At 41.2% G+C, this 25,710-nt stretch overlaps 3 protein-coding genes across 3 annotated transcripts; 2 read left to right on the top strand and 1 right to left on the bottom strand.

Annotated features, from left to right (window-relative positions):
• On the top strand, positions 1 to 13,183 carry akap12a (A kinase (PRKA) anchor protein 12a). The gene is made up of 4 exons (XM_021320999.2): positions 1 to 123; positions 3,104 to 3,203; positions 4,560 to 11,243; positions 11,362 to 13,183. Exons 1-3 carry the CDS (start codon positions 1 to 3, stop codon positions 11,207 to 11,209), a joined length of 6,873 nt encoding a protein of 2,290 aa, XP_021176674.2. The 3' UTR covers positions 11,210 to 11,243; positions 11,362 to 13,183.
• rmnd1 (required for meiotic nuclear division 1 homolog) lies at positions 13,091 to 20,503 on the bottom strand. The gene is made up of 12 exons (XM_036150551.1): positions 20,079 to 20,503; positions 19,206 to 19,663; positions 18,983 to 19,088; positions 18,009 to 18,084; positions 16,388 to 16,427; positions 16,200 to 16,300; positions 16,009 to 16,115; positions 15,845 to 15,909; positions 15,649 to 15,725; positions 15,265 to 15,385; positions 15,051 to 15,167; positions 13,091 to 13,861 (listed from the first exon to the last, which is right to left on the bottom strand). The coding sequence occupies exons 2-12, from the start codon at positions 19,635 to 19,637 to the stop codon at positions 13,829 to 13,831; spliced, it is 1,275 nt and encodes a 424-aa protein (XP_036006444.1). The 5' UTR covers positions 19,638 to 19,663; positions 20,079 to 20,503; the 3' UTR covers positions 13,091 to 13,828.
• A 777-nt stretch (positions 20,504 to 21,280) lies between these two features.
• On the top strand, positions 21,281 to 25,706 carry ccdc170 (coiled-coil domain containing 170). The gene is made up of 8 exons (XM_036150756.1): positions 21,281 to 21,506; positions 21,626 to 21,787; positions 22,057 to 22,338; positions 23,147 to 23,347; positions 23,439 to 23,612; positions 23,709 to 23,951; positions 24,209 to 24,427; positions 25,338 to 25,706. The coding sequence occupies exons 1-8, from the start codon at positions 21,480 to 21,482 to the stop codon at positions 25,590 to 25,592; spliced, it is 1,563 nt and encodes a 520-aa protein (XP_036006649.1). The 5' UTR covers positions 21,281 to 21,479; the 3' UTR covers positions 25,593 to 25,706.
• Positions 25,707 to 25,710: the final 4 nt, after the last annotated feature.

Here is a 25,710-nt window from a genome sequence, read left to right as displayed (position 1 = left end):
ATGGGAGACGCTCAGTCTGCGCCACGGGAGGCCAAAAGCGATGCAGCAGCGGCGGAGGAGGAAGGGGAGGAAGAGGAGAGCGGAAAAGTGAAGGATGTGGAAACCGGGCAGGACATCGACAAGGTAAAACATCATGTTATCGACCCGGGCCGATCCCAGCCTGAATAAGTCCCGTTGTGTGAAGATCTGTTGGGAGTTAGGTGAACGAGATTCACCTGTTATAACTGTGCAGAGATTTTACGCAGCATGGGCTGACGGCTGTGCAAAGCGAGGGGAAGATGCTGAGGCTGGGTTTTGCTGCCGGCAGGACAGGGCAGATGCCGCTGCAGCATAAGGAAAGCTCTTGAAAACGGATAGAAAGCTGTACTGCAGGGGTCTGCAACTCCAGTCCTCCAGTGCCACTGTCCTGCAACTTTAGGATGCGTCCTTGCTCCAACACACCAGAATCATGTAAATGGTTGATGACCAGGCTCGACTTGCTAACACGCCAAGGAGGTAATTCAGCCTTTTGATTCAGATGTCAGAGTAGGGATGGCGCCCTAAAGTTGCAGGAGAGTGGCATTTGAGAGGTGGAGTTATTTAAACTTACATGTTTGCCAAAAAAAGGAGCCCACTTTTGCTTCAGTTTAAGACACTTACTTCCATCTGCGTCGTTTCCTTCCTGATGCAATAGTTTTGCATTTCCTGAGGGGAGGAAAACTCCCTCTTAGAAAAACAAAAGTAAAGCCCAGGGGAGGTATAAAATTCCCTCTCTGCTGCACTCAGCAGAAAGCAACATCGATTATTTACGTACACCATCATTACCTGGTCAAAGATGGGCAGGAAGTCCACCCTCCACGATGAGCTGCTCTGTCAGCGCGAGGAGAGGCATGAACACGTCACGCCCAGACTTATTTTGCTTTTGGTGACAATTTCATTTTTAAGAATATAGCAACCATCTGAATGTGTCAACAGGAGAATTATTAGTCGACCAATCCAAGAACCTGGTCTGTATGAAACAGTGGTGGGAATAAAGCCCTTAGATCTCCTTCCTCGAGTTTGTAAGCCATGCAGGGACATAGCTAATGTGTGGAAGACAAGGGTTCTGGTCAGAGAAGATCAAAACAAAACTTTTCGGCCTATATGTGGTAGAAAACTCCCATCTCATATCGCCTAGAACGCACCGTCTAAACCGTGAAGTATGGTGGTGGCAGAATCATGCTGCGGGAAGGCTTTTCTTGTGCAGGGACAGGGAAGCTGGTGAGGGTTAATAGATGGAGCTAAATTAAAGGAGATCCTAGAAGAAGAAAAAAATATAGGCAGCAAAAATGTGTTGTAGAGGTTCACTTTCTATTAGCATACAGCCATAGCTACAATAGCATGTCTTAGACTCTAAAGCGCCGAGAAAAGCCCATTTATTAGCCTGAACGGCCTAGTCAAAGGAACCACAGCTAAATCCAACTGGGAATCCGTGGCAGGAAAACTCCATCCATCTCCATCCAACCTGATGACAGAAGAGGGCTACACTGAAAAAGAAGAAATAAGATGCTAATCTTAGTGTTCAGCTTGATGCAATCAAGTTTATTTACTTAAAAAAAGAAAAAAAGAAGTAATAATTGGAAAGGATCTCTGTCTCGTCCCTTTGTGAAGTTATTGATCAAACCCCCAGTTGGTCAGGGCAGTTTATACTGAGCCTGGTTCCTCCAGAGGCCTCCTCTTCTTCTTCTTCTTCTTCTTCCTCAAAAGTAGTTGTTCTTGCACTGAGGAAGGAATTGCTGCGAAATCAGGGAATCGATGCAATCGTCTGGATTTCCTTGATCCATCTTGATTTATTTAAACAATTGTCTATTTTAAATACATTTTATTGTAATGTGTCATATCTAGGAATACACTGGAATGCACTGCATGGGAATCCATCTACATGATTGAGTAGATCTAAAAATGTATTGCTGTATAAAAATGTGATATTTTTATCTGAAGCCCAGAGATGAGACATGGAGGGAATCGCTGCTATAAAAACAACTCAGAATTGTATCAGAATTGAAAGTTCGCAACCCAAAATATTTTTGATTGATTTATTTTTTTAACAGTGAAAAATTCAGAAGCAAACATGATCCAGATAAAGGAAAACAAAACTAAAAAACCTGGAGTTTGCAACTAAGTCAGTGACGATCCGTTGACAGGAAAAGTAGGTTCTAATCATATTATGGCATTTGCTCTTTCGGCATCTCGTAGTTCAGTTACTTAGGGTTAATCTTCCTCGAGGATTACTTGGAAGATCTAGTTTGACATCAACAAATAACAGTAGGGAATGCTAGCTTCAAGTAAACTGGCTAAAAATTTTAGATTTCCTATATGCAACAACTCTCCCACAGCAATTTTTATCCTGATTTATTAAGTTAATGTCCTCTTTCCAGTTAGATATGCGCTGCTCTTACTCTAAGCCCTGCTCAGACTGACCGCACTAATCTGTCTCATGGACTTGAGATCCAGGCTATTATGTTTGTTAACGGAAAGGTCACAGTCTCCTACCATACAACAGTAACTGGATTGTATTGTTTGTTTAGAAAACACGGCTTAAAATGAAAGAAATACCAGAGGATCAGAGAAGTAAAATTATTTTTTAACCCTTTCACAAGAGATTCACAAGGACTAAATTGTCAATTTCTCTTTAGATAAAGCAAACACTTCTATGTCATTTGTGAATCATACAAGCTGACTGCTGATAGTAAAATCAGCTCCAGTTTGCAGCACTCTTGCTTCGCGGAAAGAAGGTTCTTGGTTTGAATCCCGGCCAGGGTTCTTTCTGCGTGGAGTCTGCACGTTCTCTCCGTGCACACGTAGGTTAGCTCCAGGTACTCTAGCTTCCTCCCACAGTCCAGTCAACCAGTTGCTCCAACTTTCCCACATATAAGTGTGTGTGTGCATGCTTGTTAGTCCTGTGCGTCTCTGTGTTGCCCTGTGAAGGACTGACGACCTGTCCAGGGTGCACCCTGCCTCTCGCCCAATGTGACTGGTGGAGATAGGCGCCGTGACCCTGCAAGGACAAGCGGGTATAGACAACGGATGGATGGATGAATCTTAAAATCTTTTACTGATCATGTAACTGTGTGCTTTGTTTCAGGTTCTCAAAAACAATGGGCAGATCTCTGACGTCAACAAAAATGCAGAGAGCTCAATAGTAGAACTGAATGGTCACTGTGAGGATGAGCTTGCCATAGAAGGTGAGCAATCATAATTTGAATACAGCTGAAAGCAGATATTTACATACACTGTCAGATATTAAATAAAAACGTCCTGTTTTAGATCAGTCAGGATGACCAAAATTTGTTCCGTTTGCTAAACGCCACAGTAATGAAAGAGAAATTCCTGAAGCGTGTTCAAAAACTTTCTTCAAATTCAGAAGTTTACATACAGTTTGTTAATATTTGGCAGAATTGTCTGTTAAACTCTGTAACTGGCGTGATTTGTGTAGGCCTATTCTTCATATTCCTCCTATCAGAACTGGTGCATCTTGCTCCCAGATTTCTTCTGGGACTTTGATGGTCACTCCAAAATGTTAATTTTCTAGTCATTGAGACATTTTTTCACTAATTTGTTGGTACGAATGGGTCGTTGTCCTTCAGGATTTCAACTTCCCGGCTGAAGTCTTAAGTATCTGTGTCAATATTCCAGCATCATGTTCTTTCCTCGCTATACCATCCATTTTGAAAAGTGCAGCAATACCCCCTTTAGCAAAACACCCCCACAGCATAATGCAGCCACCAATGTGCTTCCTGATATTTTGGCTGATTTATTTTAACTTTCCCCTGATGTCAAACATAAAGGAATTTTTTTAGCCGTGCCCTAAAATACATCCATGGGTTTCCTTCAATTACCTTTCACGCAGGGGGTTTAACGTATCACAAGTTTCCAAAGCTACAGTCATTGAAAAAAAATATTTGACCATCTTTGCTTTCTTCAATTTCAAAGAATGGTTATGCAATCAAGTATTAAGTCCTGTGAGTATCATGCGACTAAAACAGAAAGAAAAGATAACATGAACAGCCTAAAAACCCTGTTTTTGGCAATACAATCCCATGGATATTGATGAACTGAACTGATTTAGGTAATCACCAAGAAAAACATGGAGAATGGCTCTATATCAGGTATTAAGTTTAACTCTCATGAACAATTTTTGTTGTTTCCTTTATATTTGTCCATACAAATGTACCTTTAGTTGTACCGGACATTAAACAAAACCACAAACCGAAGAAAACAAGGGTGGCCTAATAATGTTTTCTATGACTCTATGACATCATCATCATATCATGAGTGTATGTAAAGCTCTGTATTTGAAGAAAGTCTCTCACTATTCTGAGATTTAGCAAATAAAAATAATTCTGGTAATCCTAACAGACCTAAAACAGAAAAGCTCTGATTTAATGTCAGCAAGTAAGGAACTATGATTATGAGTTCTTTGTATACAGTGTTTCCAAATATAGGAATTTAACTGTATTATTGTTTGATGGCAGACAATCTGAGCATCATCTCTGTAGAAAAAAATGACTGGTTTATAATTTCCATCTTTTCTGGTCTAGCTGCCATTTGTCCAGACATAGATGCACCAGAGCCTCTAAGAGAACACGAGACACCCTTAGAAAATGATGAAATTAATCTAAAGGAAGTGACCAAAGAAACTGAAGATGGTCAGGTTGGACACGATGACGTGATCGAAATGGATGCCAAGCAGAACGACATCAATGAAAGTTTCAGACGGTTTTTCAGCGACATTGGCCTGAAACTGACAGTAAAGAGAGGCTCCACTGACAAAGGCGCTGTACCAAAAGAAGAGGAACCGAGCAAACCAGAAGACGTTAAACCTGAACATACCGCAAAGGAGATAATTGAGGAGGCTCAAGAAAAAGCAGATCTTAACACAGCAGAAGAGGCTGTGGAAAATGATTCTACAGTGTGCCAGATGCTGACAGACGCTCCACATGATGATTTTCAGGTAAAAGAAGAAGTGAAAACAACAGAACCCAAGGAGGAAATCACATCTGATGATGCAGGAACGTTGCCACCCCTCAGTGAGGATGCAACACGGCAAGAAGAACCCCGCCGAGAATCCACAGCCAGTCTTGATGAAACTGCAAGCCCGTTTAAAAAGTTTTTTACAACTGGCCTCTTTTCCGGTCTTCGAAAGAAGAAGAGGATGGAAGATGAAGAGGTAGGTGAGAAAGAACTGGTGGAAGGGGAAGAACATGTGACCCAGGCCGCACACGATAAGCAACATGATGAAGACGTTTCTCCAGGGGTTCAAACTGAGAAAGAGCTTGATGAAGTGAAAACTAAAGAGGAAAACCTGACCGCCAAATCAGCCCAGGAGGAAGCTAAAGCTCCAACTATTGTTGTAAATGAAATCACAAACTCTCAGGAAATTGCTCAAGAAAGTCCCCTCAAAAGGCTTTTGTCAGGCTCTAGCTTCAAGAAACTCAGCAAAAAACAAAAAGGAAGAAAATCCAGTGATGCGAAGCTGTCCGACTCTGGAGAACACATTTCGGATCAGCTTCTGTCATCTGCAGAGTCTGCCGAAAATAAGAAAGCGGAAACTCCTGGCCAGACGTCTGCCGAAGCAGCGGCTGGGGAAGACGGGGCTTGGTTTTCCTTCAAAAAACTGGTGACTCCCCAAAAGAAAAAGAAGTCCTCTGTGGACCATGAAGAGGGCCCAATCCCTGGTTCAAGAGATGGAGCAAAATCGGTCGAAGGAGAGCAAATATCAGATCACAGCACGGAGGAAGGGAAAAGGAGAAAAGATTCGTCCGTGTCATGGGAAGCTGTGTTGTGTGGATCTGGAAGGAGGAGAAGCCGGAAAACCTCAGACTCCGAGGATGAGACACCTCAAGTGGAAAGTGAAGATAGCAAGCAAAACGGTGGGTCTAAACAAGCACCACTGGGAGCTTCTACTGAGATGCAGGAGGTTCTGGCTTCAGCACCCAAACAGACAGGAGGTCCTCCAGAGGGAGAGGAAGGCTCAACATGGAGATCATTTAAAAAGCTTGTCACTCCCAAAAGAAAAATGAAGGATGAGGAGGAAAGCAACAGCGACGTTGGTCAAGATGATTCTGCCTTTTCCATAAAGAGACTCCTGTCAGGAAGAAAAACAAGGAAGTCTGTTGATGTTTCTGCTGATGAGGTTAGCAAAGATGTAACAAGCATCTCCGACGAGGACTCCGAGACACCTGCCGTGGTTCCACTGTCTGAATTTGACTTAACTGAAACGGAAACAGATGTAGATAAAGAAAGTTGTACAGCAAATGACGTCACTGAGACCAAAGAGGAAGTCCAGTCTCAAGATACTGTGCCCGCTGAGGCAAGAGAGATCCCAGACCATGAAGGAGCTTTAGAAAAGGAGGCTTCATCAGCCGCTGCTACAACCCAAGAACCAGATGAGCTCACAGAATCAAGCGAGCATCAACAGCTCAGTGATATCCCAGAAGAGGGGTTCCTTACGGAGACCACCCCCGCCTCAGTCATGGAGGAGGCGGTGAAAGATGAAACCATAGCGGAGGACCTGTTGGAGATCACATCTGAGGCCATGACTGCTCCGGAGCCAGCGGACGTTACCCTGGCAGACGACACAGAGATGGTCTCCGCAGTTTCCCGGTTATCAGAGTCTTCGAAAACATCCGGCAACACAACCCCTGTCCCAGCAGAATACGACGTCATGGACGCAGAGTCTCTCCTGCAGCAGGTTTCCGAGACTATCTCCGTAAGCCCGAAGGCAGTTCCAGTGTGTTTGGAGGAACCGAGCCCTGAAAGAGTTGTCGGTTCAGTCCTGCATCAAATACTTGAACCACCTGTGTTAGACCAGCCCAAAATACTGGAACTACACAGAGGATCAGAAGCAACATGCATAAAAACAGGCCTGCATGCTGAAGGAATTGATGCAGTGAATGAAGCCGCAGCAGTGCAAGCAGAGAGCATGTCTCATCTCAATGAAGCTATTTTGACAGAAATGGCTTCAGAGGTTCCTAAAGAGGAGCTTGACACTGCTGAGCCTGCTGCGGATGAAGTTTGTGAGCTAAACCTTTCAGAGTTACAAAAAGAGATGAAAGCTTTGCTCATTCCGGCAGAGGAGCAACATGTAGTCGAAGATGCAGGGGCTGCAGATGCAGTGGCGTCAAGAGAGAGTTCACCTGAAGAAGAAGAAGAAGAAGAAGTTGCTGCAACTGAAGAAGTTTTGACTGATCAAGCTGAAAATGACAGAAGAAAAGCACACTCTGGGGGAGAACAATTTGCTGTTACATCTGGAGATGACACAGAGAAAGCAGGTGGGAGGGAGGAGGTAGACCAAACTGTGACAGGAGAGGACACGGAAACCAAAGACGAGGCCTTTGAGCGCGCCCAAAATGAGGCTCCATCTCCTGCTGAAGTGGACGAGCTGGAGGAACTGGGTAGAGCAGAAACAGCGGAGCTGGCCAAGGGAGAGAGTGATATCCAGTCACATGAGGAAAGACCCGAGGAAAATATTTGGCTAAGTGAAACACCATCACAGGATCTTATTGAAGGAACCAATGAAAACAACCAAATAGCTGAAGCTCAAACGTACCAAAGTCTGGCAACAGAGCTGGAAAAAGACATGGTTCAGACACTCGACACAGAAGTATCAGTTTTAGAAAACATTTCAACAGCTGAAACAGATACAGATGAGCCAAAACTGGTAGAGTCTCTACCTGAGGGGATTGGGGAGGCAGATGAGAAAGAGCCACAGAATTATCAGTCTGAAGTTATAGGAATATCAGAAAGTGTTCAAGCACAAACATTAGAGCCAGAAGATGCAGCCAAATCCCCTGATGAGGAATTATCATTGTCAGGTGAAACCAAACAGGTGGAGTCTCTGACTGAAGAAACCAAGGAGGAGGAGGAGGAGGAGGAGGAGAAGGAGGAGGAGGAAGAGAAAGAAACAGCTGCAGCGCAGATCGACGGCTCTGAAGTTACAGGATTATTAGAAACTCAGTTGGAGGAGAATGCTGTCCAGTCCCTTCATAAACAAGTATCATTGCCAGATATTTCACCAGCTCAAAAATATACAGAGGAGTCCAAACTGCTGGAGTCTCTCACCGAAGTCAGAGATGAGCAAGACGTTAAAGTACCAGATCTAGAAGAAGCCCAAATCTCTCAGTCAGAAGTTACAGAAGAAGTTAAAAGTGTTCAAGCGCCAACATTAGAGTCACAAAGGGATGCTGTGCTGTCCCTTGATAAGGAAGTATTGTTGGAAGATATTTCACCAGCTGAAACAGAAGAATCCAAACAAGTAGAGTCTCCCACCAAACTCACCGAAGAGCTAGAAGACGAGACAAAAACCGATTCAGCTCAAAGTGACAATGCTGAACTTGGTGAAGAATTAAAATCTATACAAACACCAACAGCAAAGTCTGAAGAGGACGTAATTCAGACCCCTAATAAAGATATTGAAACAGACATACAGGAACAAAAAGAAGACGTAACTGATGAATTGGAAGACAAAGAGCCACCAACGGGTGCAGCTGAACTCGACCATGTTGGGGAGTTAATATGTCCACAAGCACCTATACTTCATTCAGAGGAAGATGTTGTTCAGTCCCTTAATAAAGCTGAACCTGAGCTGGTAAACATCCCCTCTATAGTAGATGAAGAGCAAGATGACAATGAGCCACAAGCAAAAAAGGTTACACAAGTTTCTGAGGTTGAAGAAGCCACACTGGAGTCAGTCGGAATCACTGTTGAGGTTCAGGAAAAAGACTTAACACCTAATGATGCTGCACTCAAGACAGAAACAGCTGAAGAGAAAACAAAAGAAGAACCTGAATGTGCAACTCAAAGTATCACTCAAGTGGAAGATGCTCCTGAAACTGAGCACGCTCAGGAACCAGAAGCTGCTTTAACTCCTTCATTGGGCCCCGAAGCAACTAGCCGTGACGCACGTGACGTGGAAGTGATGTCATGTGACACTCCAGCAGTGGAAACAGTCACAGATGAACCAGTTATTACAGAGTCAAATGAACCTCTCCTTGTTGAACAAGAAGCTTCACCTCCTAACGCACAAGATATGACCTCAGATGTAGAGACATGTCAGCCAACAACGGCACCAAGGAATGAAGAAAGTAAGACTCAAGAGCTTCAAGATGTTCCAGAAGACACCGACATTGTCACAGAAGAACCAGACAGGAAAGCTGTAAGCCAGGAAACGGATACTAAACCATGTGATGCTGAGGTTGAGCATGAAGAAAATGCTCCTGAAGACGTAGAGGGAATGAAAGCATTGACAGCAGTTCATATATCCTCAGTTAACGAGGGTCCAAGGAGTGCCGAGGTCCTGGAAAAAACAACATGTCTTGAGGAGACCCAGCCAGATTGTGTAGACATGGCAGAAGTTCCAGAATCCAAAAACGAAGTGAGCCTCTGCGAGCAGCAAGAGAGGGTAGTTGGGGAAAATGCAGGCCTACTTTCAGATGCTGAGATAAAGGTGGCCACGACCGATCAAGACGTCATATCACACGAGGTTCTGAGTAATATTAAAGACGTTTCGACTGAGAAACCTAATGTTGTGGTTCATGCAGCTTTGATGGGTGTGATGGCCAGTGAGACAGAGTTCATTGATACAGTAGAGACTGCGACACCATTAGTGCCAGACTACGTAAACCAGGAGGCAGAGTCTAGCATTGCCATGGTGACAATGCGCATGCCGTCCGTGGAGATTGAGGTAAATCACAAATTCCAGGTGCTCCTGATGGATGTCAATGTCAGATCAGCCGAGAACGCAGTTGACACAGTGATCCAGGTAGGCGTTACAGAAGATAAGGAAGTCATCGACGTGTGCCATGAAAGCATTCAGAAAGTAGAAAACCTCTCAGCCACGGCGGAAATTGAAGAAGGAACTACCAGTGAAGCAATCCAGGTGACAGTTCAAGACGTTATGGAGCACTGGACGAGTGACTTACCGGGAACACCATCCAAGATGGACGCTGAAGATGTAGAAGAAGTCATTAAACAGTCAGAAACTATGACAGAAGTATGTGAGACGGATGGAAAGGAATCCATTGAGACAGAAGATAAGAAGGGGATCAGTGACGGTACTGAAACTGTCATCAGAAGACAAGATGAGGAGACTGTAGTCATTACAGAGAACTCTGGAATCGCAGCTGAGCAAGAAGGCCTTGAAGAATCCAAGGTACTTACCATTGTTCCACAAACCTCAGACACCTCCTCCATCAAGGATCAAAATGAGGATTTGGAGGAAGTGAAAGCCGCGGAGCCAGAAGTGTTCACCACAGCAAGAGATGTAGAAGAAGAGGAGTTAGCTGGAAAAGACCCCAATGAAAGCACCAGGGAACCTCCTCCAAGTCCTCAAAGACAGATCGCCACACCTGGCAATGCTGCGTTAGCAGTCCCCCAGAGCGCCGGAGTGATCTCATCATCAACAGGGAACCTTGAGTCCCCTTCTAGCCTCTCCTTAGAGTTCAAGCTGAATATACAGTTTGCTCAAGCGAAGACCCCCACATGGCCATCGGCTGCACCTACAGAGAGAACCGAACCCATGAAACCGGTGGAGATGTCCGAGGCTGGAGTTCAGGCAGAGGCGCCAGTAGAGCCAGTATGCCAAGGAGATGAATGCAAAAAACAGACAGAGCTAAACGAGGTCGCAGTGCAGGCATCAAGTAACACAGAACCAGATGCCGGCTCACATTTAATCCAAAGGGCCTTGATTGCAAGTCAGCCAGTGCTACAGGATGTGGGTATCCAAGCAGTGGAGACAACTGAACCGGTGGAACAAATCCAATCTACAGAAAGAGCCGACCCAAAAGTCCAGGCAGCGGAGGTTTCCCAACCGTCAAGACAAGAGAAGAGAGCCGTGCTCCTGAGTAAGCCTCTGCTCTCCGAGGTGAGGAAGGTTTGGGCTTTCAGACAATCGGAGGATGAAAACGATCAAGACGTGTGGCTGGATGCAGAGGAGGACATTTATCCGCAGCAGGAAACACGGACATCCAGAGACAAGGCGGAGGAACACGCTGAGCTGCAGAGTGAAAGTGAGCAAAAGGAGGAAGCGGAGCCTGAGCTGGAGTTTGAGATGGCATGCAGCCTGGAGACCGCGGACACAGAAAGCCAACGAGACGCGCTGACGAGAGAGACGTGTGAAATAGAAAGTGAAGGGGAGGATTTCACTGTTGCACTCGAGGACCTGGGAACCAGTGTCTCTGCAGTGGAATGAAGCCAGCTTAACCCAACGCTAGGGTTAATGACAGGTAAATCTATACATTATTTTTGGTGTATTTTTAGAATCTCTGTCCATTTAAAGAAATGCTGCATTTAATAAATCCCATGAAAAATGACAAACATGTGCTTTCTCTTCTCTTTTCATAGGTTGGACAATCATAACAAGGAGTGAACGTTTCTAAAAGCCACTGCAGCATTTTCTGACATGAAGTTAATCCAGTAATATTCCCATATTTAGTGGTGACAACATCCATGATTTTTAAGACAGTGTTAATTGTGATGGTGTGATTCGAAGGATTTGGATAGGGAGACTTGATCATTTCCCAGGGGGGACGCAGTGTGATCCCATCAACCTCTTACCAAAACATGGTTGTTCTGCAGAGAGCGATTTAGACTACTAATCATGTCCGATGTTCCCCCTTTGATTTACACCTTATATGATTTTGTTTGTCTTTGAAAAAAAAACATTAATTTTAACTGAGCATCTTTTTATACACTAATGTATGTAGGTATTTCACTGCTTTTCCTATTTATGAGCTCACACATTTTGTCATTCAGTCTGTTTGGTTATTTCACCTACTGAGCCTTGCGAAAGGACCCATACTCATTGAGCTTTTTAAGGTTTTGTCAAGTTACAACCACAAACTCAAATGTATTTGGTAGGGAAAATTATGTGTAGTTTTCACATGATTTTTCAACAATCTGAAAAATATGGAGATTTTTTGTATTCACCCCCCTCAACATCAGTACTTTGCAGAACTAGCTTTTCTTGCTATTGCAGCTGCAAGTCTTTTGGGCTAAGTCTCTCCCAGCATTGACCATTCTTATTTACATAATAGCTCAAACTCTGGAAGTCTTTTGAAGAAAAATAACGCCACACCATAATGTGACGCTGCCGCTACATTTCACTGTACGCAGCCTTGTTTAAAGTGACAAGATGGGTTACGTTTCAATCAAATCCCATCCAGTGTTTGGTATGTGGGCCAGGAATTTCAAATTTGGTATCCCCTACCAGAACACCTTCTTCCACATACTTGCCGTGGCTCCTGCACGCCTTCCTTTTTAAGAGTCACTTGCCAGCCCTCCATAAAATCATCATTATCTGGGTAAGTGTGCAAAAAAGGTGCCATGCCCTTTTCATTTCAGATGATGGCTTAAACAGAGTTCATTGAAATGTCCAAAATTTGGTATATTGCTCTTAAATCGTAACTCTACTTAAAACACATTTTGCACTGGATATAATTTAGATCCAGTTGAGTAAAGGGGTTGAATACTAAAGCGCACCACACTTTTGAGATGTATTTGTAAACTACGTTCCAAACCATGTTTGAAGTTTCTTCTACTTCATAATCATGGACTATTTTACTTTTTCTACTATATAACATCATAATAAAATACAATAAAGTTTGTGACTGTAATGTGACAAGTACAAAAAGTTCATTTTGGTTTTGAGAAACACAATACCGACCTAAACACAGGTCAGGTGTTATTTTTATCTTGTACATATATTCTAAGTTTTAAAACTTGAGCTATACAAAGTATATTTGCAATCAAAGAAATACTACTCTGTCAATGTTAAAACTAAGGGGGTAGGAGAGCATGCCATGGCACTGTAGAGACGTTTGCTATTGAATGTGCCCAAATACTGACCTTTGAGTTCTAGGATTGTAACCTGATGCAGAGCCTTAAACGTGACATACCTTATTTCTTCTTCCGTCTTCATACCCTAGTCTGTGAATCAATGATAAATAGGATATTCTTGATACAATCAGCTCTGTATTCAAGCTGAAGGAAAAGATGTGCTGTTGAATTACTCTTTGTCTTCTTTTCATTCCATGCAGTCCTAATTTAAAGAAATTCCTCACATGACAAGATGTAAAACACAACCTCGAGAGGCCTTTATTCGTGTATTGCCAGGATTTTATTATCAAAACATTGGTTTATTTGAATAAAATAATACCTGCACATATTCCAGTTCTCCTGTATTGTTTGTATAGTCCTACTCAGCAGTCAGTTTGATCAGGGTTCATGTTTTGGATTATAAACAGTGATCGACAAGTAACAAAAAAACTAAACCTCACACCATGTTTGGGACTGAATAAGTGCAGAAACATTCGAATGTGCATTTACTTTTCTTTTAACAAGAATAGGTCACCTGAACCTGAATGTTTTCCTTAAAGGTGAGTGTGACCTGGTGATTTATCTAAAATAAATATACTCAAATAGTCAGCAAGTTTGAACCAAGATCTCTACACACATGAAATACGGTTCATAAACAATCAATCAGACAGTAAAACAGCAAAATCATGTAAAGACAATTAGAAACCATGAAATGTGGTGGCAGCATGATTATTTTATATATGATTATATGTATGTGTATGTATATACACATACATACATAATTTCATCAAATTTGTATTGTGCGTTTGAAGAGTGTTCCTTCGTTCAATGAAAGAGTAACAAACCTAAGGCTAATCAGGTCCCCTTCACATTATGCGGTTGCTTCAGTGATTCACTGTGACATAAAATTAATGAGTACCTTAGCACAGTACAGCATTCATCTCTTGTAGTCTCTAAAGTCAATTCTAGAATTGTGCTTTCTTGAAGCAGCAGATTAGAAGATCATCTTTGCAAGTTCAAACATCACCTACAAGAAGAACAAGAAACAGGTTTGTGTTATTTCACACATGGTAGTAAATACATTTTACAGTGCTTTCCAAAAATAAAAAGAGCATTTTTTTTGTATTTTATGACAAAAAAAAATTATTTTATTGAGATTTTGTATGACAGACCAACACAACGTAGTGCACAAATGTGAAGCAAAGGGCAAAGTAAAAGTGTAATATAAAAGTATATCTGCAAAGTGGAAAAGTTTTAGTTCACAGCCACCCTATGACAACCTTTAGCTGCCATTACAACTGCAAGTATGAGGGGCATGGATCAAAAACTATTTTGACACAGGGCTACTTCATTGGTACTGTTTCATACGAAAGGCTACCTGCACTGACCATCGAACTAAAGAGTCAGAGCTCACCTTGACTTTATGTAATATAAACATGTTTTTAATTATTTTAAATCTATGTACATACAAGTATGATTAAAAAGGAAGAGCAACTGAATAAAATAGCATTTTAGTGTAGTGAATTGTGTGGGTTAATACGCCAAACAACCGAACATTTTCACGTATTCACTTCTAGCTTTAGCATCCTTTACCTTGGACTACAACATCACTCTAACAAAATAAAAATGGCGCATTTGCAAGATTGGCTGACCAGAAGTCCATGACCTTGCTTAGCAGCATGTGACATAACTGTTCAAAAAACATAATACAGAATAGAGCTAGAACTGAAAAATATGACCCAAACAGAATATAAACATAACTACGCAGTACCTGGAAAGACTAAATTACATTTTTCTGCACTTCTAGAGACTCCAAGTACACAACAAATGTATTTAAGGGATAAAAAATGTTGGATTTTGCATAATATATCTCATTTAATGACGCTGTTTTTTCACTAATCTCCTTTTACAAATCTCTGAGGCCTTCACAGAACGGCTGTTACTGATCTGAAGTTAAATTACACACAGGTGGACTGTTTACTCATGGTGCAACATCTGACAGCAACTGGTTGCACTGGATTTAATGTAGGGTTCTCAGCATAAAGGGGCCTGAACACAAACTCCCTTCATTTCACAATAACATACAACTCTGTGTTGCTATTTCACATAAAATCCCAAAACCAATCTCTATAATCTGCCATTTTAACTCAACAAATGTGGAATGGATTGGTTTTGCGAGGTACAGTGAATAAAGATTTAAAGTAAACCCACTTTACCTCAATGGTAATGAGGATCACTATCATCCACTCCAACCTCAAGCTGTGCTTTTCACTCAAGTGGCTCCTCATCAGGTCTGTCAGCTGTGTACAGTGTTCCAGCTTCTCATTCACAACCTAAAAATCACACAATGCTGTTTAAAGGAGGAGGCCAGAGCTCTCACTACCGCTCAGGACTTATTGGATTTTTGTTCCTCAGAGCAGCGTTGCTTACGTTGACTCTGCGATTGATGCTCAGGAACTGGCATGTCTTGTCGTAGAGCTTTTCCAAGTTTTCTCTGTCCCAGTAGAAATCGGGCGTGAGGAGCAGGTCGGACCTCAGGTTGATGCAGTGTCTGTGGGAGAAGGAGGCAATTAGCGAAGGATGGAGAGCTCTGGCCACGCCAGAGGTGGCCGGTTCAAAACGCGACGGCACAGACACGGCAACTGAAAATTTCATCAAGCACCGCCTAAACCCTGAACTGATAAAAATAGTAAATTAAGTGAAGAGACTGGCGTTCCGAGTAATTGGAAAGCTTTGGCTTTCTCTTAAGTCGTAAACTAAAATAGAAAAGAAAAAAAAAAGAGAGGGCTGCTGTTTGGAGTCACAGTAATTTACCTTAAAGTAAAAAGCTCTCCTATCTTCTGCATAACCTCAGCAGAAGAAAGCTTGACTCTTTGTCCCGACTTCAGCGTCTAAAGAAAACAAATTATATTAATATTGATGTCCTCCAACGACAACTTGCATGTATGATCTGCTATATAATCGTGTTATTAAACATTCATAAAGTCTCTCTCTGTCTTGTCCATTGTACCTCTGGAATTGACTGAATTGACTCTACAAAGTTGTCCAAAGCCACCTCCCATATCGCCAACTTTACTGGAAAAAAAAGAAGAAAAAAGGAGTTAGGCTCATAGTAAAAGCCACACAGCACAAAAAAAAGTCAGTTGTAATTATCCTTAAAGATCAAATTCTCACCTGACAGACAGAGTGCGTTTGAAAATGCAAATTTCTCCAGAACAGCCTCATGCTGCTCCATCTCGTAACTAAGAATAAAATTGCCTCTCTCCAGTTTTGTATTTCCTCTGAAGAGAAGATTTAAATGTCAGAACGAGCAGAAAGCATTGAGGAGCATTGCTACAGGACACTGACAGTGAAGCCCATCTTACTCTCCCACAGTGTAGTTGATCTCCTCGTTTTCCCAGTGTACTAAAGCCACTTCGTAGGACTGGATCTCATGATGCTCCAATAGTCTCAAAACCTTTTTCATCTGCAGAAAATCAGAACAAAATCGGTTCCCAAAAGATGACAGAAATAGGTTACGTTTGGAAACAAGAAACTTTAAATTAATAGCTACCTCTTTCTCCTCGACATTCCAGAAAACCACTGATCCCTCTCTGAAATTCAAAACAAACATCAGAACCAGCGCTGAGCATCGGATGAGACAGAAAACTAGATTTCTACAACCCTTTCTTTCATGTGAAAAGATTTTCAGCTCATTCAAAACCTACTTAATTTTACACAGGCTATGTTTTTAGACCAAGCTATAAAATATTGGAAAACATTTACATAATCTTGTTATCGGCACAAATGTCATATTCATTTTTGGGCCTTTAATGATTTACTTGAACCATTTTTCTTCTGGGGTAAAATGGTGATACAATAAAGAATTTTAATCACTGAAAGAATTAGATGCCCACGCTGGAATATATTGTAGACTTTCCAGTACATCCAGATTTTCTCTCATCTTCACAGGGTCAAAATTATAGGTAAACAATACTAATAATAATAAATTTCATTTGTAGTGCACTTTACATTTCCAACAAATCTCAAACTACTACAGTCACTAGAAAATAGATAACAAAATAGGAAGAAGGACAAAATGTAATTAAAACACACAAGTAAAAGTTCTAAGGCAATTATATGCAAAAAAAAAAAAAAAAAACTAAAAGCAAAACAAAGCATTTAAAGGAGACCATTACAAACAAAAAGGTTTCTTTGTAAAAAGGAAGGTTTTAAGGCCTGTTTTAAAATGTGACAGGGTCTGTAGAACCCTCAGACGCACAAAGATCAACATCCCTGTGAATATTTGCTTCAGTTTGCCCCAGTATGTTGCAGAGAAACTGAACACATTTTGTAACCATCAACGAGATCCTGGTTTAATTCTGGACTCTTGTCCACTATTTCTTTCTTGGCCTGAATGGCCTTTATTTTAAAAGAAACTTAACAGGAAATGGGGTGAAAGAGAGAGAGGGAAGACCAGCAGCAGGGGTCAACGGACCATGTTTAGAAAAATATGTTGTCAAAATATTGTAAATAGGAAAAGCTTTTACCATAATACGGGGCACTTTAATTTACTCATTTTTAGTTAGTTTGAAGTTACATACATAAAGTGAGGCCTGTTCTTAGCTCATAAAATATTTTGTTACATTTACATTGTTTACAATGGCAGGGCTGCCATCTTGTTTCACAAATGTTTCACAGCTTGTATTTAGTTGCACTTTGAATTCAGATCAACTCCCAGATGAAATGCTTGAAATAAAAGCAGGTTTTTAAAAAAAAAAAATTTTTCAAGCCATATACCCAGCCGTACTTCAAGGTGAGCACCCTTTCAGTCAAAAATGATATTCCTGGGTTCATCTTAAACAAAATAACCTAACTCCATTTCTCTGAGGTTGGCAGTGTGGGTCAGATGATTGAAATGTGGACACAACTGGCTGTTTAGAATGATGACGGCTCAAACACACATCAAAACTTGTTTATGACTGAATAAAGCAGCCTAACATTAAAGGTCTGGTGTGGCCGTAATCTCAAGAATATCAAACCTTCGAGAATTAGTCACTTCTCACTATTTCAGCCTCAGTGGAAACAAACTGGGGTTCATTGCAGAACAAACAAGTGTTATTGCAGTCTAGAGAAAGAAGTATAGAAAGCTGTAAAAACACTTAGTTGTTTAGCAAGAAGCTCATTGGTTATACCTGAAGAAAAACACGAGCGCATCATCATCTGGTTTAGCAGCATTTTCTGTGCTTATCACCAGGACATTGGACGCATCTGAAAGAAAAACAGGACAGTGAGAAAAACTGATCATAGCAGCATGCATCAGTCAATCCTCCAGCTGAGCTGAGCCTACACACTCACATATATATATACATACATACATACACACATATATACATATATATCTATATGAGAATATAGAGAGATAGAGATAGATATAGATCTAAGATAGAATATATAGAGAGACACACACACACACACAGACATAACAGACAGTACAACATACATACAGAGAGATATAGAGAGAGAGAGAGACAGAAGATTACAATATAATAGTAGAGATAGATAGATAATATAGAGAGAAGTAGAGATATATAGAGAGATAGAGATAGACACACACACAGTACAACAGACAACATAGGAGAGAGAGAGAGAATTATTATATATACACACATACAACAACATACATACATAATATAGAGACAATATATAATATATAGAGAGAGAGAGAGTAGACAACAAATACAGACTAACAAGATACACACAGACAACAGAGACACAGAAGACACAGAGAGAAGAGAGAGAGAGAGAGATACACAACACAGAGAGAGAAGAGACACAGAAATAGAGAAGACACAGACAGAGAGAGAGAGATCACACGACACAGACAGAGAGAGAGAGAGAGAAGAGATAAAGAATAGATATAGAGACATGACACAGACAGATAGAAGAGATAGAGGAGAGATAGAAGTAGAGAGTAATAGATAGATATAGATATACACAGACGATAGATAGATACACACACAGACATACAGACGAGAGATGATAGATATACATATATATGCTTATATTATATATATATAGATATAGATATATATGATATATATATATATATATATATATATATATATATATATATATATTTATAAATAAACAGCTCTTTGGGTTATACCTCTTGGTAAATCTATTTCTTGAAAGCCATGGTTTATCAAGTCATGGCTAAGCGTTGGTAAATGATACTGGTCTGCTGTCGCAAAGGCAATGCATTGCATCATATCCTGCGGGGAAGAAAAAAAAAAATCACATCTGAATTAATAACTGAACCAAGAGCTGACATGCAGCAACAGCTGAAAAAAAAAAGAAGAAATAACTAACTTGACCACATAACGAATCACCTCATCCTCTTTCATTGAAGGCTGGTTGGCTCGAGAAGGCTGTTTTGTTCGTGGTCCTTTAGGAGGCCTTTTCCCTTTAGGAGGCACTATCGCTGGTTTTAAGGTCGGCTTTAGCACCGACTTTACAATGTCGGATGAATTGAAACGAGGCTGATCATTTCTCCAGCTGATCGGAGTCCCGGGGAGGGTTAAAAGAGGAACAGTACAATTTTTAACCCCAGCCACAGCAGGGTGAACATGTGTTTTATGCACGTGCTGCTGGTGAAATGTGTTTATATGAAAGGTCCTTGTGATTGTACATGATGAGGAGTGGATCCTTGGGGTGAACGCTGGGGAATCACCCAAACATTTTATCGAGGACCCAATACAGACTTGTTTGCTCCCAGCAAGCCGCTGAGCTCCTAGTCTCGACCACAATGTCCGAAGAAGCATCTTCCACTGACTGATGCAAAGGTGGTCTGCAGTATAAGGGGAAAAGATAAAATAAATAAATTAAACTACTGAAAGATTACAACGTATGTTTATGTTACCAGAAACATACATTAGGTTGTGTTTACGTTACCAGAAACATACATTATGTTGTGTTTATGTTACCAGAAACATACATTAGCAATCTATTTGTATCTATTATCAAAACAGCACATCAGCAAATTTCATTTTAGACATCCTGAATTCAAGGTAAAGTCAAGAAAGGTGTAAATTATAATGACTAAAAGTGACCTTGTTTATTATTATAGATCGTTTTTAGGGCATACAAATAAATGAACTCAGATGACACCACGGTAGATATTACAGGGGTTCAGAGCTGGTTATAACCTCTGAATACACGCTAACAACAGGCACCATGCTACTTGCTATTAGCCTTTAGCTTACCGAGGATGGAGAAGTCACCGTCCCGAAACAAGCCAGGGTTAGCTCGGTTGGTCAGACAGACGTAAATATTAACAACGCGTTAAAAGAAAACCTTGAATTCTTTAAAACTGCTGGACAGCATGTGTGACTGACCCAGGAGGGGCGTTTTTTCTCGCCGCACAGGTTGATGTTGCTTCCAACTTCCTGTTTTGCGTGACGTATTGACGCAGGGTACTTTGGACCCCGATTTTTGACTCGCAGGTAAACCTCACGTGCCGGTGGTTCTTGTTAAAACTCCACGAGTTGTTACTCCATCACATTTGTACAACAACGAGACGAGTGAACTAAGTCACGGTGCTTGACTTGTGAGGATATTTGATAATATCACACAAAACTAGCTGCGAGTCTGCACGGAAATGTACGGTTGCCTTTTAACTTCATGATGCATTCAAGTTTAGTTTTAATCCAACCTTCATTGCACAAAATAACGCAGTTTCTACGTTTGCAGTTAAACCCCAAACTATCACAGATTTAGATTTAATATTATTTGTATTTATTCAATACGTTTGTTTGTCATGGGAAGGAGAAAGGCATCTCAAACGAGAGATAACACAAGGGTTATTATAAAAAAAAAAAAAAAAAAAAAAAAAAAAAACTAGAACTATGTATCTGTTTGCCTCACATTTTATTAAAAATAGCATTCTGAAAACTATATAAATCCCTTTCAACAATAATAGAAAAGTCCAGATGAGACTGGGCCACTCCAAAACGGTAATATTACCCAGTCAGCAGTGCTGGTCAGATTAGAAGATAGTTATAAATCTGAGTCTGACACGGGTAGTAATAATTGTGGCCCTAACTTTACATTTGGTCAAAAAGTAATTGGAACTCAAGAACATGTTTTCAGTTATTCTGGTGTAAAAGGACCTGAATGCACCATATGGTGGCATGGCAGCAGTGTAGAAATGGTTGCAAAACTCGTATTTACGGAAGAACTTCAACAGTCTGTTATTTTTATTCAACTTTTTTCTTTTTCTTTTTTTTTTTTTTTACAGAATTTATATTAATTATAATTATTATACTGTTTATGTAGTACTGATGGGGATCCAATGTTAATGCGTTACAGAGAATATATTTGTGTTAGAACCTGGTAAAAATAGTGAGAGACAGAGTCTGAAGGGAACAGTGTGGTGGTGATTCAGTTCTGCTGGAGCTGTTTCTCTATGAAAGGTTATATCTTATTGTTAACGTCTGAAATGATTTGTTTAGGTACTTCACAGATGCACGTAGTTCCTTCAGCAAGATGCTAAAGCGCCCCCTCTGGTTGAGCTGTGTAAATGCTGCGTTCAACGTTGCCATGAAACTTCACACAACAGAAACAAGTTGTTTCTGTCCCTTCACTTCCTCTGCTTGACGTCTGACATGGAAATGTTGAAAAGTTCTGATGAGGTATGTTTACAATTTACATTTTTCCTTATTCCACACTTTGACTGAAACAAAGCAAAGTAGAGAGTGAACAGTAATTGTGAATTTGCTCGTTTGCTTCTGATTATTCGTCTGCCGAGAAGGAGAGACTGAGGATGAGGATTGCTGTTTTGGAGGCGAGTGTCAACTCATGTGAGCTGGAATGTAAAGCCAGCAGAGAGACGGCGCTGAGGCTGATGGGAGAGCTGGATCAGGAGAGGAGGAAGACAGCCAGCGGCGCAGCAGCACTTGATTCACTCAGAGCGGTAGAAAGACTAGTTCAAACTATGTTTAACCTGTGTTCACAGTTAGACTTACTCTTAAAGTTGACTGTAATTGTCTGGATTTTGCACCTATGTTAGTAATATTTCCCTCTGTTAATTTCCCTTAATAAATGTCAAATAGTTATCTACTTACCGGATTAAATTGTTTGGAAATTTTAAAACAGATACTATTTGTCTATGACAGAATCTCTTTATCTGTCTGCCCCTGTCCATTCAAAATGTTCGACACCATGCGATGCTGGCTCTTTCAGGAGTTGGAAGGCCTGGCGGTGGGAAGGAGGGGCGTTGAGACAGAGAAACAGACCTTAAGCGAAAGCCTGGACGCCAGCAGGAGAGTGGCGGAGGCAGCCAGGCGAGAGTCCCGCTGTTTGGAGAAACAAGTAGAGGAGCTTGTGGCGAAGGCCCGGGCTGACGAGGACAAACGTGAGCGGTTCCTGGAAAAGGTGGCTAGACTGCTGCAGGAGAGGTCTGAGCATGTCATCCTGCCCACAGAGGAAGATGTTTTACACAATCTAGACAACTTCTGTAATAAGGTGACAAAACACATCGATTATGTCTGATGAGTTCATTTGAGTTTGCCAACTCATTTTAACTTGTGGTCATCATAAAAATAAAGCCAGAGCTACAGTGGAGTGTTAATATCCAGAATGGTTCATTTTAATTGAAACTATGGACCACTTTGTGTTGGTCAATCACATAAAACTCAAACAAGTACATTGAAGTTTGGGGCTGTAACCTGACAACAGGCAGAAAGGTCCAGGGGTCATCTTTCAAAGTAAAAACAAGTTCAAGTATCAGTTATATTTATCGTTATATTGCAAATTATGGTGATTTGAATAGTATCATTTGTATCTTTATTTTGCACTACGAACATTGCTGCACTGTTATATATGAAGGTAGTTTTGTGTCTTTATTATTCAATCAAAAAAAAGGTTGCTTCAATCAAAAAATATATAGCCCATTTAAATTCAAAAGCACACAACTGAACGTTTGCTGCATTTTGGGTCCATTATTATCTTGCACTGCCAACATTGAACTTTTCAAATTAATGCCTTTTTTGCACCATTTTTTTTGCACTACAAACTTCTGCACACTTGTTTAAAAGACTGTTTTATCCTGCATTGTTACATTATTATCACTGCTGCACTTTATATTGTAATGCTATCTTATTTCAATTACAATCTCATTACATTGTCGTAAGCTGTGTGCAATGAAATTTTGTGTTGTATGCACTCTGTACATACAAAATGACAATAAAGTTTGTCTAAGTCTAAGTCTAAAAACAGGTATAGCCTACATCTGTTGCGTTTTGTAACTATTAATGTTTTCCTGGCTTTAAAGACTGTATCCCAGATGGAGAAGAGATTGCATCACACATCCGAGGAGCTGAAAGAGAAGATGGCGCTTCAGCTCGGCACACTGCAGAGGGCTCAGCTTGCCGAGCAACAAGTCCAGGACCAGAAGAGGCGACTGCAAAGTCTGGAGACGGAGCTGCTGAGGGCAGAGGTGCATCGGGATGGACTACGACACAGCGAGAAACAGGTGAGTGAAGTCACTGATGCAGGTGGAAATTAGTAACAGATTGATGGAAACATAAGCCGTTCAAGCATTTTTGAGCACGCTTTCTCTGCAGTATGAGGAGTTTCTGGAACAGCTGTCTGAGACGATGAAGCTTGACAGTATCGATCCGGATCTGGACTTTGACATGAAGCTGAAGCTCATCCAGTCACGCGCAGAACAACTTGTCAGACAAGAGGCAGCCGCTTTAGTGGAAAGCAAAAGACAGACATATGGCTTACAGCAAAAGGTAAAACTTGAGACTTTGCCGTCCCCAGAAGCCCGTAGAAGAACCCTCTTCTGTTTCTGTGCTGAACAAAACTAAAAATCTGTTCTTCCTTGGAAGGTAAAATCACAAAAGGACCAACTAGAAAGAAGAGAACTCCACGTCCAGCTTTTGAGGAAAAAGGTTTCAGAGCTAGAGGAGGAGAAGAGAAGTCGATCTGCGCTGGCTGGAGAACAAAACGATGCACTTCTAGAGGGCCGGAAGTTAAGAAAAAGGCTGGAGAGTCTCCAAGGAGAGCTGAGGGCGGCCAAGCTGTCCAACAATGAGCTCAAGGCCCAGCTCACCCGCATCAACGAGCTCAAGGTAGAGGGGAGAAAGGTTTGGATTCAAAGTCACTGTAGGAGCAGTAGTACGTCCTAATGCCTGATATATTTTTGTCAGAATAAAGGCTATTAATGGACACAAAGCTGCAGATAATTTCTAATCATGTATATAACCTGACTTGGGGTGAAGGTAACTTGCATATTCAAGCAAGTGCTAGGGTTTCTAGCCATTTAAAACAAAGTCAGTGTTGCTTGACTGAGCGCAAACATCCACATTTGGGTCTCCACTGTGTTCGACATGCTAAGCTGAAGGTTTTTGGACAGAGTCAGACCGCGCAGGAGCAGAAGCTGAAGCTGAAGCTGAATCAGCTGGTGGACGAGAAGACAAAGGTGGAGCAGAAGCTGAGCACGGTAAGCTCAGATCTGCAGGGCCAGGAGAAGAAGGCAAGAGAGGACCAAGAGCAGCTCCACATCCTCAGGGAGAGCCTGGTTCAGATGTCTGAGAGGCAGAGGGAGGTGAGCTTGTTCCAGTTTGGTCCAAAATCTTTCACCTTTTTTAAAATAAAATGTTTTAATCTGATGAAAGCTTTAATAAATTAAGATGTTTTATTAAATGCACATTTAGTATTTTTATAGTCATCTATTCAAAACTTTTACCAACTATCTACAGTGCTTTGCAAAAGTATTCACATCCCTTGAAACGTTACACATTTTGTTGCATAACCACAAATTTCAACGCATTTCATCAAAAGAACGTGAACAACAGAACGTAATGCATAATTGGAAATTAGAAGTGAAACGACACAGCGTACGATTATAGTGAACCTCCGTGACTCCATGTTTGGTAGAACCAACTTTTGCTGTAGTAGCAGAAACAAATCTTGTAGGCGCATTTCTCCACCAGCTTTGCACATCTAGAGATTGAAACTGGGTGGATAATGCCTTTAAATGGCATTTTTAAATTTATGACACGGATTCTGAATCTAGTTTTAGGTCCAGAGTTTGATTGGACCACTAACACAAATCTGCTTTGATTTATTTATGTCCTTATTTTGGGTCTGGTTTAAGGTTGTTCTACTGAACACCGAGCTCCAGCTCAGTTTTCTCCAGCCTCTAACAGGTTTTGCTCTTGTCTTGATAGAGCTGCAGTTGTGGCATACTGTTTACACACCGCTTGCTCTCCACACTTTTCAGACTTTCATTTGAAAAAACTACTTGAAAGCCTTCCACTTTGCAATAATGCAGTACTTTATGGTGGTTTATAGCATAAAATCCCAGTACACCACTGAGGTTTATAGCTGCGATGTGGCAGCTATAAACCTTCAAAGCGTATGAATACATTTGCACGGCTCTGATCTAATAAGACCAGACGTAATTCAGTTTGCGGCTAACAGTGAACTGACGAGGTTTTCTTCTTTTGGTGTAGCTCGTGGATTTCCGGTCAAAGATTTCTCAGATGTTGGGCCTGAACTCGACATCTTTGTCTCTTTCAAATTCTGAAATGATCAAGCTACTTGAGGAACTTCTTCACAGTCCCCATCACCATCATGTCTGCCATCACCATGACGCTACACCCTGGCACTGCTCTACTCACCACAGTCTTCCTCCGCTGCCCGACCCGCCTGAAAGGGGTTCCACCCTGGATGCCTCTGTGTCTGGTTCCTCTTTTGCTGCCTTTTAAAACCATTTTTTTTTAAAATGTATACCAAATGTCATCTAAAATGTGTACAAATATGGTTTAGCAACCACTAAAATAACAACATATTGAAGTTTAAATATGAGAAAAAACAGACCTGTGA

The sequence above is a fragment of the Fundulus heteroclitus genome, chromosome 19, assembly GCF_011125445.2.
Source record: "Fundulus heteroclitus isolate FHET01 chromosome 19, MU-UCD_Fhet_4.1, whole genome shotgun sequence".
NCBI classification, from domain to species: domain Eukaryota; kingdom Metazoa; phylum Chordata; class Actinopteri; order Cyprinodontiformes; family Fundulidae; genus Fundulus; species Fundulus heteroclitus.
The sequence above is the reverse complement of the archived record's forward strand: the minus strand, read 5'-3'. Positions and strand labels throughout refer to the sequence as shown.

What these genes read in the sequence shown, in the direction of transcription:
- ccdc170 (XM_036150756.1), top strand. Translation starts at nt 21,480, where the DNA reads ATGGAAATGTTGAAAAGTTCTGATGAG. An exon ending in CACTTGATTCACTCAGAGCG is followed by an intron (nt 21,788 to 22,056) that starts GTAGAAAGACTA and finishes TGGCTCTTTCAG; the next exon opens with GAGTTGGAAGGCCTGGCGGT. An exon ending in TACGACACAGCGAGAAACAG is followed by an intron (nt 23,348 to 23,438) that starts GTGAGTGAAGTC and finishes CTTTCTCTGCAG; the next exon opens with TATGAGGAGTTTCTGGAACA.
- rmnd1 (XM_036150551.1), bottom strand. Translation starts at nt 19,637, where the DNA reads ATGCTTCTTCGGACATTGTGGTCGAGACTAGGAGCTCAGCGGCTTGCT. An exon ending in CTTCAATGAAAGAGGATGAG is followed by an intron (nt 19,089 to 19,205) that starts GTGATTCGTTAT and finishes TCTTCCCCGCAG; the next exon opens with GATATGATGCAATGCATTGC. An exon ending in AAACGCACTCTGTCTGTCAG is followed by an intron (nt 15,910 to 16,008) that starts GTGAGAATTTGA and finishes TTTTTTTTCCAG; the next exon opens with TAAAGTTGGCGATATGGGAG.
- akap12a (XM_021320999.2), top strand. Translation starts at nt 1, where the DNA reads ATGGGAGACGCTCAGTCTGCGCCACGGGAGGCCAAAAGCGATGCAGCA. An exon ending in CCGGGCAGGACATCGACAAG is followed by an intron (nt 124 to 3,103) that starts GTAAAACATCAT and finishes GCTTTGTTTCAG; the next exon opens with GTTCTCAAAAACAATGGGCA. An exon ending in GGATGAGCTTGCCATAGAAG is followed by an intron (nt 3,204 to 4,559) that starts GTGAGCAATCAT and finishes TTTCTGGTCTAG; the next exon opens with CTGCCATTTGTCCAGACATA.